The 15601-nt window shown below is 43.6% G+C and overlaps 1 protein-coding gene across 1 annotated transcript; it reads right to left on the bottom strand.

The window, feature by feature from the left end:
* Positions 1–7966: 7966 nt before the first annotated feature.
* On the bottom strand, positions 7967–15549 carry stard7 (StAR related lipid transfer domain containing 7). The gene is made up of 8 exons (XM_080017313.1): positions 14702–15549; positions 14235–14398; positions 14000–14049; positions 13623–13733; positions 13301–13383; positions 13085–13184; positions 12481–12565; positions 7967–10336 (listed from the first exon to the last, which is right to left on the bottom strand). The coding sequence occupies exons 1-8, from the start codon at positions 15148–15150 to the stop codon at positions 10158–10160; spliced, it is 1221 nt and encodes a 406-aa protein (XP_079873439.1). The 5' UTR covers positions 15151–15549; the 3' UTR covers positions 7967–10157.
* Positions 15550–15601: the final 52 nt, after the last annotated feature.

Here is a 15601-nt window from a genome sequence, read left to right as displayed (position 1 = left end):
AATTAACAGTCTGTCCAGTTTGGGTTTTTTTGGTGGCTACCTAAGTGATTTACTAATTTTTAAAGCTTTAAAGCAAATACAGATAATTTCTGGTGTGTTTATTTAAAATACGCTGCGGAAAGGGAGCCTTTATCTAGAAACTTTATGTTTTTGGAGAAACAAACTTGAACATTTATTAGCGTAAAGCGAATGCAATCCTTAAAAAAACCCAAGGGTTAAACCAATGAGTGGGCAAAACAAAAATGATTTATGCAGATCTCCAACTTGATAGTAAAATGTTTAAAGGAGAACCAAGGTTGAGCAAAAGTGCAACAATCATAAAATCAGTAAATCATGAAATAACTCCGTCTGTACAGATAAAGGCATTTTTAAATGATTAATGCAGGACTGAGAAGCTATACTCTATATGTTAACATATATAACACAACGTTAACATGTTGTAGTTTTGTAATAGTTTTGTTGTCGTTTTGTCGTATCACTCTGTGTTACCTCTTGTCTTGGTTGTTTCATTACTATATAATAAAAAAGAAGAATAGCGAAATATAACGATATGTAATAATACCATTTATATCAAACAGTGCACCTCGTTCGTACCGTCTTTTAGTGCGTTTTAATATTTGTATTCATTGAGAGGGAGCCAATTTGCGACGGAGAGGACTTACTTCTAAGAATGGGGCCTAAAATGTGTTAAGACAATGATTTACTTCCTCTTTTTCGGGGGGAAAAATGTCCACTTTGAGGAAAGGCTGCAGTGATTTAAAGTAGTGCATGCATGTCCAGCGACAGCAGGACCGGCGTTCTGCAGACACCCCCGCCCGCCCCCTCCTCCCCCCCTGTAAATTATAGCAGCACTTTAGCTAATGAAAGAGTTGAAGACCGGGCACTAATAAAAGCCATTAAGTGAATAAAGCACTTCTCCTTCTAACGAAATTAAAGAATCTGCCCCTTTTGAGAAAGGGAGGGGCTTGTTGGGGGTGGAGGGGGGGGGGGGGGGGGGGTCTGTAGTATTAATATTTATGAAATGCGGAACCCGGCCCCCCCAAAACTCCATCAACTCAAGAGTCAATCCCACCCTCTCCCGGTCCCTCTTTACGTTCCACCCCATCCCAAGAGAAGAGCTCACACCCCTCCTGACTCGAGGCAGAGAGACGGGGAGCAGGGGACGGGAGGCGATGGAGGAGATGCCGTCCTTCTCCGGGAGAGCAAGCCGGCGGAGCCCCGGACCCTCCACCCGGCCGACCTCCATCCAGACCCTCCATCCGGCCGACCCTCCATCCAGCCGACCTCCATCCAGCCGACCTCCATGCACCCCGACCTCCAGCCCGCTCCTCCTGCACGCCCGGCCCACAGCTTCCGCACTGGGAGGCTGGGAGCCCCCCAGCCTCCCAGGGGGTCTGGGGGTCTGGGAGACTGGGAGGCTGGGGGGCTGAGAGGCAGGGGGTCTGGGAGGGTGGGCGTCCCAGGAACGACAAATGCACTGAAGTGACTCGATTGTGATTTCGGTCGGAATTCAGGTTACGGAAGAAGGTACGATCATAATTTGTGTTTGTGCATCGATATGATGTGTTTTTAATTTGTTTTCTGTGGATGTGTCCTTAACCAAACCACTGTGTTGTTCAAAAGTTGTTGTTCTTTTGTCACAATTACGCAGGAAAGTCAAAAAAAATGTTTTAAGCACCGTTCAGGTGATGCGGGCGTAGAATCGTCCCTAATTTCGAAAGTTTCCCGACCGAAATCATTTGGGAGTTTCAAACGCCCAGTTTCGACGCTCGCCCCGGAGATCGAGGAGAAGCGGGGAAACGGTTACCGAAGAAAAAGATGAGAAGAGGAGAGCGTCCACGGGTAAAATTCATCGCATTCATCCCGTCGCCTCCATTGCATCCTCTCGGAAAAGAAAAAAGAAAAGAAAAAAAATCTCACTAAAAAAATCCACCATTTTTTACTCCACACCGTCCCATAAATCCCGCACGCCGCACCTAAATCTCATTTCGCTGCGGGCCCGTCTGAATCCTTATTTAATCCTATCACTCAGAGTGGTTTAGCCATAAATTGATTATCGCATCAGATTCAGATTTGACTAAAATGTCCCTCGGGACGTTTGTCAAAGAACGGAGATAATGCGATTTGTCCGTCCTTTTGGGAGGATTCCTGCGAAAGGCCTCTTAGCTGATGGTGTCGTGACTCTTGACATCGTCGTCCAGGGACCATTAACGTGGTTAGAAGGTAAATGTCAGGACCGCTCACGTCTCGCTCATGATGCGTCTACGTCTAAAAGACGGGGGACGAGGAAGCGTACAAAGCCTCGTTTTCCTGTCACTGCTGCCAAATTATCCAATTAGTAAATGAGCGTTCTGTATGAGAGGCTGCGAGTCCCCAAACTCTGTTTCCATTGATCGCTCGGAAAGTCCAAAACGCCGATTCGGCGCTAATTTCATTCAGTCGCCGAAGCCCCGATCTTCAGCTCACCAAAATTTGTGATATTTAGCGTCTGGATCGCCGCCACAACCTTTTTTTTTTTTTTTTTTTTTTAGTACATCGGCGTCGTGTACGCTAAGGCGCGGCGGTGGGAGGGCGGGGTTTGACGCATTTTTATGCGCAGGAAGGGTGGTGCCCATTTTTTCCGCAGTGTGACCTATGACAATTTCTTCCTTTTTTTTCTGGTTCAGATTTTTGCAGACGTTCATCGCGCCCGACTGTATTACGAAACACTTCCCCTTATCTTAGCGGCGGTGCCATTTTAGTTCATCACTTCTCAAACCTGGAACCCCTCCTTCACACCTATGGACCTCCGCCTCAGCCGCTGGCCGGTGCCCGGAGCCTGCCATGCAGACTTTCTGTTCAATGTTTGGGCTTTTTTCGTGTTTTTTTTTTTGTTTTTTTTGCCGAATCGTTAAAAGATCGAGTGACTTTCAAGAAAAGGAGATCCGTCGCTTTTGCAACTTTACAGCAGCTCTCCTTCCCCTCGCTACTACGCTTTTCCCCCCCCGAAACGCCTTCGCCCAGGACTCCATTGTGCTTGATCTAACCATGCAGCGTCTCCTCCGTCCATGGTTGAGCCAAGCACCTTGGAGGCTTGCGAGCACTCGTCTTCTGCGGCAACACGCTCGTTTACGCTCTTCAAGTTTAAGAGTCGTTTTCATCCCGACACTTATTCATTTATCGGCGTCGACAGATCACAAAAGCTGAAATTTTATTTTTTTAGAAAGGAGGGCGACGTTGGCCACAACCGACACGAGCCAAGGTAACTTTCGATATTTTCTAAAAATGTTCATTTTTCTAACATTTAGCCGATACGTCACTGAATATTTTCCATGCACTGAATTTAATTCACGTGAAGCTGGTTGAAGATGTACGACAACCTTTGAGAAGGAGTTCAATAAAAACAACAGGATTTGTAATAATATGAGTGGAAAAAAACGAATGATTGAGGTTGTTTACGGGTGTTTGTACAAATAACCACTTTGTCAAGTGGCTGATTTGGAGATGTATTTAAATGCTTTCTGTTTTTGTTTTTTGTATGTTTGGGTGTTAATATCAGTTAGCAGAGGTCAAATGTTATAACAATGTACATTAAATGACCACGGCTGTGAGTGACAATCAGTGACATGTGGTTTATGCTTCAAGAAAAAATATTCTACTGCATCCGTCGTATTGAAAATGGAGTCCGTGTCGTTCTTCAAATATATCCCTGCTCTTAGAGTTACTCAAAATATATATTGGATAATTCAAGCTTCATTCATTTCAGTTGAATCAATTCGGTCTTTTCAGTCAAAATGGCAAATGTACTTTCATGGAAGATCTGTGCAGGATCTCTGGGGAGGGGTCAAAATGACCGCTGGAAGAAGATATTTCATCGAGTACCGCACGCCTGGACAAATTGGTTTTCAACCTGAAGTGGAAGGTGCAACTGTTTTGGAGATGAAGTTATTATTCATGATATCCTCGCTATTCCCCGGGAAATATCCGGGCCGAGCTTTCCTTTGTCAGAACCAGCGGCGTCCGGCGTGTGTGTCGGGCTTGGCCGCCGATCCCTTTATTCGGATGATTGGTGCCATGTGATGTGGGGGGGTCACATCTTTAAAAAAGCAGTTATCCACTTTAAATGTATATCTCCAATGGTTTTGTATTAAACATTTTCCAAGCTTCCTGTGTTTTCTCTTCACTGAATAGGAATATTTTAAGACGTCCGTTTCGCCGTCTTACAATGAGCACCAGATTCTTTTTTCAGTAGATTTGTGTGCTTATGTGTTTTCATTTCAATAAAGGAGAAATTCATTCAAATGACAGAAACAATTCATTATTAATCAGAAAATAAGGATCTCTGAGGCAAAATTTGAGTTAAAAGTAAGAGTATGCAAAACAGAAGGTCATCGACAGAGTTTTCGAGAAATACGTCATGGTCTTAAATACAATTAATTTGGAAACATGAACGTGGAGCGCAGGGAGGTTTAGGGAAATCACATTCCAAACAAGGCAGACGGAGAGTATCCCATAATGAACCCTTCATGCCGTATGTATCAGACATTCATTTTTTCTTTGGCCAATGATTGAACGCCGAAGTGCAAAAACACACAAACACCACTAAACTGCACCAAGACCTTAAAACGAGCAGTTGCAGTATGGATGATGTCATACAGTTTGTACGCCTCATAAAGAATCACTACATTTCCCACACGGCGTCTCAAAGTTGTAATGCGACGCGTGTCGGAAGATAAATTGTTTATTCTCCCTTTTTTGTAGTTGTGGTGCGCTCCTCATGAAGCTGCTCGATGCGTCGATGCGGTTTTTCCCAATTATTTCACTGCGCGGCAAGATCACCCCCTTCGAGGTGAATCTGAAGGACGGACCGACCCGCACGCACGCGGTCCGACGGGCTCGCTCGGTAGAGTCAGCCTCCACTGACATTCAACAGTCGGTTAAAGATGGCGTCTGGGTATTTGAGCTGCTCCGCTCCCCTCCGGTGTTCTGGCTGTTTTGGTGAGATGTTGTTGGACTTTTTGCTTTTGTTTCCTCTGCATTCATATATATATATATATATATATATACACAGTATATATGAAATGGGCGGCTACTACGACAGTGATGGCTGCAGAGTGTGAGCAGCATCAGTGGGAGCACTGAACCCCGTGGTGAACCACAAGGTGTTGACCCCACTGAGGTCTTCGGGAGAGCAATTGCATTACCCCCCCCAAAAAAAATGTGAGGGTTGAGCGTCGTACATCACTATTTTATAAAAAAATAATAATAAATGCAACTTGGACATTGGTTCGACGTTCACAACACGTGGACACAGATCATCCGAGCGAATATTATCCGGAGCAGCCGGACGAGTCTTATTCATCTCCCTCCCGTAACGACACAACCTTGAAAACCTACGACCTCAGTCAATGATAGGATCTCTGACGTTGCATGCCCCCTCCCCCCCTCTCCTAAGTCGCATTTGTCAAATGTTGATATAAATAGTGTTTAGAGATTGTGGCTTGATATAAACACCGGCGGGTATTAAGTCCTTACCAAGCACCTCTTATCTGTTCTCCCTGAAACACTCTCCTTCTTTAGGCGCTATAGCCTTGTGTTTTGCTGTTTTTCTTTATTTTTATTATTATTATTACTATTATTATTATTATTAATCATATTGTTTCTTTTTTGCCTGTGATCTATCTCCAGGTTGAAAAGAACCTTTCTTCTCGTTTAATGTTCCTTTAAGGTCATTTGTTATCCCAGGCCCATCGACCGTCCGCCTCTCATACATCCAGCCCTCCCCTTACTGTATATACCAGACCACGCCCCGTCTGCCATTACTGTAGAAATGCATTAATTAACATCAAATTACAGGGTGACCCAAACTCTAAACCAGAAAATGTAGGTAGGAAATACTTATAGACTTCTGATGTTATATTGAGTTAAATATTATAAAGGCTTATAAGTCCCGCCTCTCATACATTAATCGCTGCGCCTTATATGCGACCACGCTCGTCGTCTGCATTTACTGTAGAAATGCACTAATTAACGTTCAATTACAAGGTGACCCTAAGCCTAACCTGAAAATGGAGGTGGGAAATTCTTATTTAATTGTTAAATTTTGTTAAATTAATTATATATAGGGCTGCATTACTGTATTACTTTGTGTTACTACAAAGTAGGGGGTTCGATTACTGAGATTAAAGTCTATTTACTTTTATACATTGCAAGATTTCTGAACGGACCGTTCTACATAGATAGGATGAGTTTGAAAAACTACACATACAGCAAAAAGCCATGTGCTTTTGATTTCTATTTGAGATTCAGCTTATAAAATGTTTTTTTGGGCGGTATTTCCAGGATAGGTGGCCTTTGCACCAGTTTTCCTCACTTTATTTAACATTTGTATAGTTATCTTATTCTTGTTTTTTGGGAGACAGGGCTGGCTTTGCTGGGAAAAACTTCAGAAACCCGTTGACAAATTAGTGAAGTTTGCACACGGACAAATTCACACACATGTAACAACACACTGGATAAGAAATAGAAACCTAAAGCATGCAACAATATACTCACAGATAACTTCATTAGGAACACCACCTGCACACCTACTTATTCATGCAATTATGTAATCGGCCAATTGTGTGGCAGCAGTGCAATGCATAAAATAATGCGGGTCAGCAGCTTCAATTAATTTTCACATCCACCATCAGAATGAGGAAAAAATATGACTTCAGTGTTTTTGATCGTGGTTTGATCATTGGTGCCAGGCAGGCTGGTTTGAGTATTTCTGTAACTGCTGATCTCCTGGGATTTTCACGCACAACACACTCTAGAGTTTACTCAGAACGGTGCGAAAAAACAAAACACATCCAGCGGGCAGCAGTTCTGCGGACGGAAACGCATTGTTGATGGGAGAGGTCAACGGAGACCGGCCAGACTGGTTGAGCTGACACAATGGCTAGGGTGACTCAGATAAACACTGTGTACAATTGTGGTGAGAAGAAAAAACACCTCCCGGTGCAGCACAGATGGAAATACCATTTGAACTTGAACAGTAAAGCCATAACTGCGTCATAAACAAGGCTATCCTCTAAATCGGTGAGTCTCAACAACTTTCATAACAAGGACCCTCAATGGGCATTCAGTCACAAAAACCATTTGATACAATTTTGTCTCTGGATTCGAAGAAGATTTTTATTGCAAGATATGAGTAAGTCCTAACTTGGCGAGTCAGTCGCCTAATGTAATTGGGGAAAAATGATTTAAAGGTGATTTTTTTTTTTCTTCATCTCAATCATTTTTTAACTAGTGTAACTGAAAAATTAAGAATAAAAATCTGAATTACAGTGAGACAACACACACCACCACAAATGAGTCTCTGCTTTATGGAAAAACTTGTTGCCCTTGTTTGTTTTTTTCTTCAGATTAACGTCACAGTATCCCTGCCGTCCCTCGTGGAGCCACTCGGTTCATCCAGTGGCTGTGAGAATATGATCACATGCTTAATTTAAAGCACGTTATCAGGATGCAACTATCCAAGGTAGATCATTTCAGCAATGTTATTAAAGTTACTGTCATTCGTTAACTTCCCTTTGAGCTGGCGGGCAAAAGAAACAAAATCGATTGTGAACTTGATGGTGTCGGCCTTGGCCGACATGTTGTAGCTCAACTTACTCTGCCTTGGAAAAATAGTAAAATACACTGAATAAAAAAGTCAAAGGACATTTTGACAGACTGAGCTGAGGGCAGAATATAAACAGTGGTGCCAGAAATTGATCGTATATATCTTTGATGGATATTGAATACTTGCAGTCCTTCACCAACTGTTTACTCAGAGTAAGGGATTTATTCTTCAGAGATCATTTAGGTTATGTCGGAAACGACCCCAAAAAGTTGCCAGCAGCCATGGCTGAAAGCATGAGACCCACTGTTTTTGTCTGATCAGCGTTGTGACAATATGCTCAGAACCCAAAGTCCAGTAAAATCACTGACTGGACAACAGAAATACAGCTGAAATCACTTTATTTGAACCGATTAGTTGTTCTACTTCTGCAAATCACAGGATTACAGGTGAACCAGGTCATATAATTCTCCAGTTTCTATACAATGTTATTACACAATTCCTAAAAGCCTGAACATTTAGTCATCACAACAAAATGTTAATCTGCTTGCAGGAAGGAAAAACTCCAATGACAACACCAGTTTGGACTAAGTGTGAGTGCACACACACACAAACGTGTTTACAATCTCAAGCTGAACATTCTCACTCATAGCATATGGTTCAATTCATCTGTTCCATACATCAAAATTCATCTGTTCCATGGCTCTACATTTGACCAACCCGGGGAAACGGTCAAACAATGACAAATATTTTATCTTCTCCCTCTCAGCCCCATACGTGTAATATAAAAAAAATTAATAATAAATCATCTCACACTGCAGACAGGGTTATTTTAAAACACAAAATTAACTTGAGACAAAATGAGGTCTACCTGTCTTGAACATAACAGGGATATATTATTTACCTGTGGGATCTTTGCTTCACAAAAATGGACCATTGTATGAACACACTATTATACAGACTTCCAATGGAAAGTATTTACCGAAGTCTATTCAGCTCTACATCTACAACAAATTGAAAATATTTCTTTAGTACAATAACATGTTTTAGGGGTTACAAACAGGTGCAGGATGTCTGTGGCAGCTCATCAGACTGTAAACAGTTATGACATGAATTATGCTGCGTCCTATCTGACAGCACGCGTGGTATTTTTAGTACAATCATTACACCCCCCCCAAAACAGATATTTTCTTTTTAGGTATAATAGTAACGACGATGATTGGGCCTAAGCAGTTTCAGAAGGACATAACACTTACAACAGAAATATTGGTATAACAAAAACAAACGAGAAAGAAAACAATTATAAAAACACTTCTGCAGGAGAGAAATGTCACAAAAACATGTCTTACTTGTAAGAGCAAGGACAGCTGCACTACTCAAGTCGTACTAGCACACCAACAGGTCATAAGAATTAAATAAAACGTCAGTGTTGCAAATGACAGTGCCGTGTGTTATGAAACTTGTATTATATTAACTTCTTAGCTCGAAGGAATCTTCCATTTGCTAAGTGTGACAACTCATTAAATACGACTGTGACGCGGCACAAGCGCTGTCAGTTTATCTACCAAGGGTCTAGGATTGTTGAGGACATGGGTGTTAAATATATACTATATAAAAGATGGGAGCATTAGTACCATTGCATCTGAGGATTATGTGGTTGTCATAAGTCACTATGCCCCAAACTGTGAAGGACTGGTCATCTTTAGAAGGCCGTTTGTTGAATCCTGCAAGTTTTTAAATGATCACACAGAAACGGTAGGACGGAGAAACCCAGGCGGAGGAAACTTCCATCCCTAGAATATGAGCAGGGAAATGGTCGCCCTAAAATGCTGAGCTCCTTGAATTGGACAAACCTCCTCGATCAAGCTTACTTGTTGTACTGAATACATTTAAATTTAAAGCCCAAAATAAAGCCCATCCCTTGAAGATAATTGTTTGCATGTTGATCTGGGTTTTTTGTTTTTAGTGAGGACTGTTCATCCACACTTATTATTTAGGCCAACTGTCAAATAAGCTGTCGTTCATGAAGTGTTGCTTACTCAAACGGTGATCTTCCAATAAGCAAATAAAAAATCTCAACTGAAAGGCGGCCAGTGTTGTAACTGCTATCCACAAATGTATCCCCCGCCCTGAAGATGAAACGGTTAAACGGTGCGGTGCTGATGCTACAAGGAAGGAAACAAAGATAATGAAACAAACAGTGCTTTGGCAACAGCGTCTCAACAATAAGGGGGAATTTTCATCAAGTTCTAGTCCATGGAACACCCTTTCCCCTCTCAGGACGTCGGTTGGCTAAGCAAAAAATAGTGCGGAGGTGGGAAGTCCGGTTGACTTCTGGCAGAACCGCCCGATACCAGGCAAAATAACCGGATCAAGGCGGCCCATTGATTTCTTGACAACTTACGGAACACTAGAGACATGCCTACGGAAGGACACATCGACACCGTGGATCGCCTTCCATTCGATTTCCCCGTTTAACACAAACGTATTTGTTCACCTGTCGCCAATAGGTTAGTTGCAGGTCAAGTGCAGCGTTTTCAAACTACCGCTCCCCTCTTCCACCGTGGCCTCCAGGTCAGGCGTATATCTGCCCAGAGCTTCCAGTGCGCGTGTTGTCCCCCGTGTGGCGGTCCTGGCTGGGCTGGCGGTTGGCGTCGTTTGGCTTTAGGACGCCTGTGTAGTCCTGGATCCCGACCTCCTGGTTTGTGGCCTTCAAGGCGGCGGCGTGGAGCTTGTCCAGGAAGTCGGGCATCCCTGGCACACAGGAAGAAAGAAATGCTTTGTTATCAAGCGTGTTATTTTAAGAATGTGGACCAAACAGTGTGCAGAGACTTGATACAACCAGCAAATAAATACCTAGTTTAGATTTCATCCAGTTTTTTTTAAGATTCGCTTAAAAACACTTTATAAATCCCCGGGGAAAATTCAACATTTAACTATATCACTATAAAGAAAAATCCCAGACAATATATAGTCTTGTATCATGGTATCAATATTATACCAATATACACCGATCAGGCACAACATTAAAACCACTGACAGGTGAAGTGAATAACATTGCTCATCACGTTCCAATGACACCTGTCAAGCGGTGGGATATATTAGGCAGCAAGTGAACAGTCAGATTTGAAGTTGATGTGTTGGAAGCAGGAAAAATGGACAAGCGTAAGGATCTGAGCAAATTGGACAAGGACCAACTTGTGATGGCTAGATGACTGGGTCAGAGCATCTCCAAAACGGAAGGTCTTGTGGGGTGTTCCCGGTATGCAGTGGTTAGTACCTACCAAAAGTGGTCCAAGTAAGGACAACTGGTGAACCGTCGACAGGGTCATGGGCGCCCATGGCTCGTCAGATCCCACAGAAGAGCTACTGTAGCACAAATTGGTGTAAAAGTTAATGCTGCTATGATAGAAAGGTGTCAGAACACACAGTTCATTACAGCTTGCTGTGTATGGGGCTGCATGGCCGCAGACTGGTCAGAGTGCCCATGCCGACCCCGGTCCACTGCAGAAAATGCCCACACCTGGCATGTGAGTGTCAGAACTGGACCATGGAGCAATGGAAGAGGTGGCCTGGTCTGATGAGATGTCACCAGGATGCACTATGGGAAGAAGACAAGCCGGCAGAGGCAATGTTCTGCAGGGAAACCTTGGGTCTTGGCATTCATGTGGATGTTACTTTGACACGTACCATCTACTTAAACATTGTTGCAGACCAAGTAAAGGCCTTGCCTTGGCCTCCAATTTCCCCAGATCTCAATCCGATGGAGCATCTGTGGGATGTGCTGCAACAAAAACCCTGATCCATGGGGCCCCACCCCACAACTTCCAGGACTTAAGGGATCTGCTGCTAACGTCTTGGTGCCAGATACCACAGGACACCTTCAGAGGTCTTGTGGAGTCCATGCCTTGACGGGTCAGAGCTGTTTTGGCGGCACGAGGAGGACTTACATCATATTAGGGAGGTGGTTTTAATGTTGTGGCTGAGTTTGTATTGCCCAGCCCTAATTCGCTCCTATTCATAATAGAAAAGAATTTGATATGGACCCAACCTTGTACATGTACATACTTGTTTGTAATTTGTATGTAGAGCCTGTGCACTATGAACAACCAGAGCAGACGCTCTGCTGCGACAACGATAAATACGCAGTCTGCACAAATTTGGAATTCTGTCAGGCGATAAATAAATAATTGATCTAATCTTCTTTGTTTACCCTGAAGTACCTCCAGCTGACTTTTCTTTCTACCGCTCTCTTTTTTGAGCACCAACTACGCAACATTACGTTGGTATCGGGTTTGAGTATCGGAGCATATTCACCAGTACAGTACAGGAGCACAGTATTGGGTGTGTAAATTTGACGGCCACAGAATAGGATATATCCGACACTGACCGGCAATCTAGTGCTACGCCGCGGTGAATAATAAAGTACCACTGTGGATGGATGTTGAGTGAGAGGAGAGGGAGGCTAGGGGTTAAAGAACCACAAGCACAAGGTCGTAGCATCTTCTCCAATCCGAGGGATGTCTTTTAAATACAGAATAAATGTACGGTATTGTTTTAAAATGCGTGCGGGTTGGCAGGTCTGCAATGGCACAGGGAGAACTGGGAGTAGACTGCAATAACCTACTGCAAGATAAAACAAACTGTGTTTACTGTGGAAATGGTTCAACTTTTTTTTGTTGGATAAAAAGCATCGTGCCTACTTTTGTTATCAGTCACCCTCCTGTGTTGATTTTGCCTGTTGGGCTTTTAGTTTAGTCAATATCCATATACGGTCAGTATATGAAATAATAGAGGCCAATTGGTTAATGGTTAATGCTCTTGTTCAGAAAGGACCAATTGTAAGGCAGCTGATCAGATGGGTGTAAAATAGATAAAGTCTCAGAAAAATAACTCACCACTTGACACCATCCAGCTAACGCAGTAACGGGGAAAGACAGTTTGAGGGTCATCGCTGTAAGTCAGCAAGTAATCAAATCCATTCTGAAGAGAAAACACACAAGGTCAGAACACAACAGCACCAGAGCACACGCGCAACCAAATGGCAATTATTTGCCCTTCAAGTATTAGTTTGCCAATGCAACGAAGAAACACACAACAAAACACACAGAAGGTTAAACACTGCGATCATGGCAAAACAGCTTAGAAGACGGCTTTGGATCCAGGCCCCTTGGCAGAGCACAGAAAATCCCCTTGTAACCCATGCACCCACTTTTGCCCGTCCTCTGGTTCCTGTACACAGCTTTCTTAAAACAGGCCAAAACACTTATTCATACTGCAAGTGATATAGTTCTGGAATTATGTCACACCTTGTTACTACTTTAACCACATGTTTTAGTTAAGAAGGTCCCATTCACGGGACCTATGCAATTATGTGATGCAGTTAACAAAGTACTAGTAATAATTTTACTAACTAACTAGGGTTGCTGAAGTTATGATGCATCGGCATTTTTTTATTTTAATTCAAGTACCAAGTTGTGTGAGTTTAACACATTTACCAACCTCATCAAAGGACTTGTGAGGACGGATGACCATTTTTGACTTGTAGGAATGAACTCTCACAAACTCCTGACTCTCTGGGACTCGAGGATGCTGTACAGCCCTGTACAAAAAATGTAAATGGGAAAATTAGACAGCTGGAAAAACTAAATGCGATGTGCAGAAATGCCGTCAACACATAATATTTACTGAATAAATGCAATAATTTAGAACACTCACTTAGAAATCAAAACCATCAGGTTGTTTTTCATGTCAACATCATATCGGCGCACATACACATAGTCTCTGGAGTACATTGGATACTGTGATGTGGGAGAAGCAAGAAGAGTAAAATAAAAACATACTTTTTAAGTGTTTCATAGAAAATACTGAGTGAATGATGCGATTGGTTACACTTGGCCCAACAGCCGGGCATGATCTCCCATATTTTGTGTACATGACAAAATAAGGTCATGGTACTATACAGTATGTAAACATGTTGTATAACGGAATAGAGACAACTTCCTCCCTCTGTTGGACTGTGATAGCAAGAGATACTCACCGGGAAATGTGTGGCCCAGTGCACAACTTCCGAGCCTGTATTGGCATCTCTGTCTACCACCTCAAGTTTAATAACCAGAGCATCCCATTTCTTTCTGTACTCTGTATCCAACTGGGGGAAAGGTAAAACGCAGAGGTTAAGGATAGCAGATGCTTAATATAGCACTCGTGTGCAAGCATCTAAAGGGCGCGAACAACAAACATTTCTGTTGGGTAAGAGTAGTTAGGCAACAAGTGTGGGGGAAAAGGCTCAACGAATACAGCCGTTAGAATTAGAAATGTACACACGGTCACTTAAATCATTAATTAGTCATTATATTACATAATTCAGCAAGATATATTTTAAGATTCATAAACTTAAGACTTTCCATATTTTACCTGGACATTGAAGAACTGTCTTGGGGTGACATCAATATATGAGCCCAACACTGTGGAAAGATTAAAAGAAAATATGAAAAGATATAAGCGACATTGACATATAATTGTATGAAAACTCCAACATGGTAAGAGTTCCTGCTATATTGTGCACTCAAGCATGTAGATAACTCAGATTCCATTCGCTGTGTGTACAAGGGTACATTCACATTGGCAACTCTACTGTACTTTGGCTGACCTCTATATTCATACAGGTGGCTGCCGACGATCGGCCTTTTCCACACTTTAAAGTCCTTCTTCTCTATTACAACTTCCCAGCCAGAATCCACTTGGCCTGTGGCCTTCACTGACGATGTGCCCAGCCTATTTCCAGAGTCCATTGCTTGCAGCTCCAGTCCACACCTTGACATGGATACAAGCAATACAGCCACTGACACATTAAACTTACATACATACATACACACGTCTTAATATACATACATTTTACCTTGTATTTTTTACTCTTGTTTCTTGATTGCTGTATATAATTTTTATTATATTATTATAACTATGTTTTGCACAGCCTACGGAGTGTGCCCTTTTATAATTTCACTGCACCATACTCGTATTATGTATTTGACAAAATAATGCACCGTGAATCTTGGTGACGTTACTGACAGTATGCATGGTGATATGGGTGTTCAATGAAGAAAACAGAATCACTACCTGCGGATTTCTTCATCCTCGATCTTATCACTGTCCCACATGAACACACCAGCTAGGGCCGCCACCAGCTTCCCGGTCGGGGCGTGCTTGCTCCGGAGCCTCCTCCAGATGCTGCCCACCAGGCTCCACCTGGTTCTCTCAGAGTACAGGTTGGAGTAGAGCTCGCCGATCTGAAACGTGCGTCGGAGCCTCTGGCCGGTGACGAAGCTGCAGTGGTCGGCGAATATGGAGAGCAAGCCTTGCCTTTTCTTTTGGCCAGTCCCCGGAGCCTCGCGCACGCCCGCAGCACCTGCCCTGTGGAGCCACGACAGCAGCAGGCCCACGCCCCTGCCTGGCCACACGGTGCCACCTGGAGTGGGAACAGCGGTCCTGACAGCCCTGCAGCTCTGGAGCCTCGCTGCGTTGGCGCTGAGCCCACAGAGCGGCCGCCGGGGCACGGACTGGAACATGTCGTCAAGAACTCAAGGCCGACGATGAGAAGCTTTAAAAGTGATGTGGCTTAACGCGTCCCCTGACACGCGGTGCGTGGAAACATAGACGCGGCGGTGTGTCCGGCTTCCTAGAGCGCCATGACTTCTATTGATATCCGCTAACACGCGTCCTAGAGCATTGCTAAAGCTAGCTGCATCCGAGTTAGCTAGCGACGCAAAGTGTGTATCATAACCACGTGAAATTGATTAAAAAACGGGTGCGGACCTATTAAATAGTTACCAGGCCCGAGTGCCGGTGCACCGACATTGTTTTATCGGCCGACGACGCCAGCAAACCATTTAACCTTTAATCTGTCAACAGTGTCACGCCGCGCACGGTGCGCCAGTCGATTTGACCTCCCCCTTCGACTGCTCCGACTCGCCCCGCCCCCGGAAGACACGCCGCCGCCGCCCCGCCCTCCCGCCGACT

The sequence above is a fragment of the Zeus faber genome (genome assembly GCF_960531495.2).
Source record: "Zeus faber genome assembly, chromosome: 17".
Lineage (NCBI taxonomy): Eukaryota > Metazoa > Chordata > Actinopteri > Zeiformes > Zeidae > Zeus > Zeus faber.
This window is presented reverse-complemented; position numbering and strand designations above follow the sequence as displayed.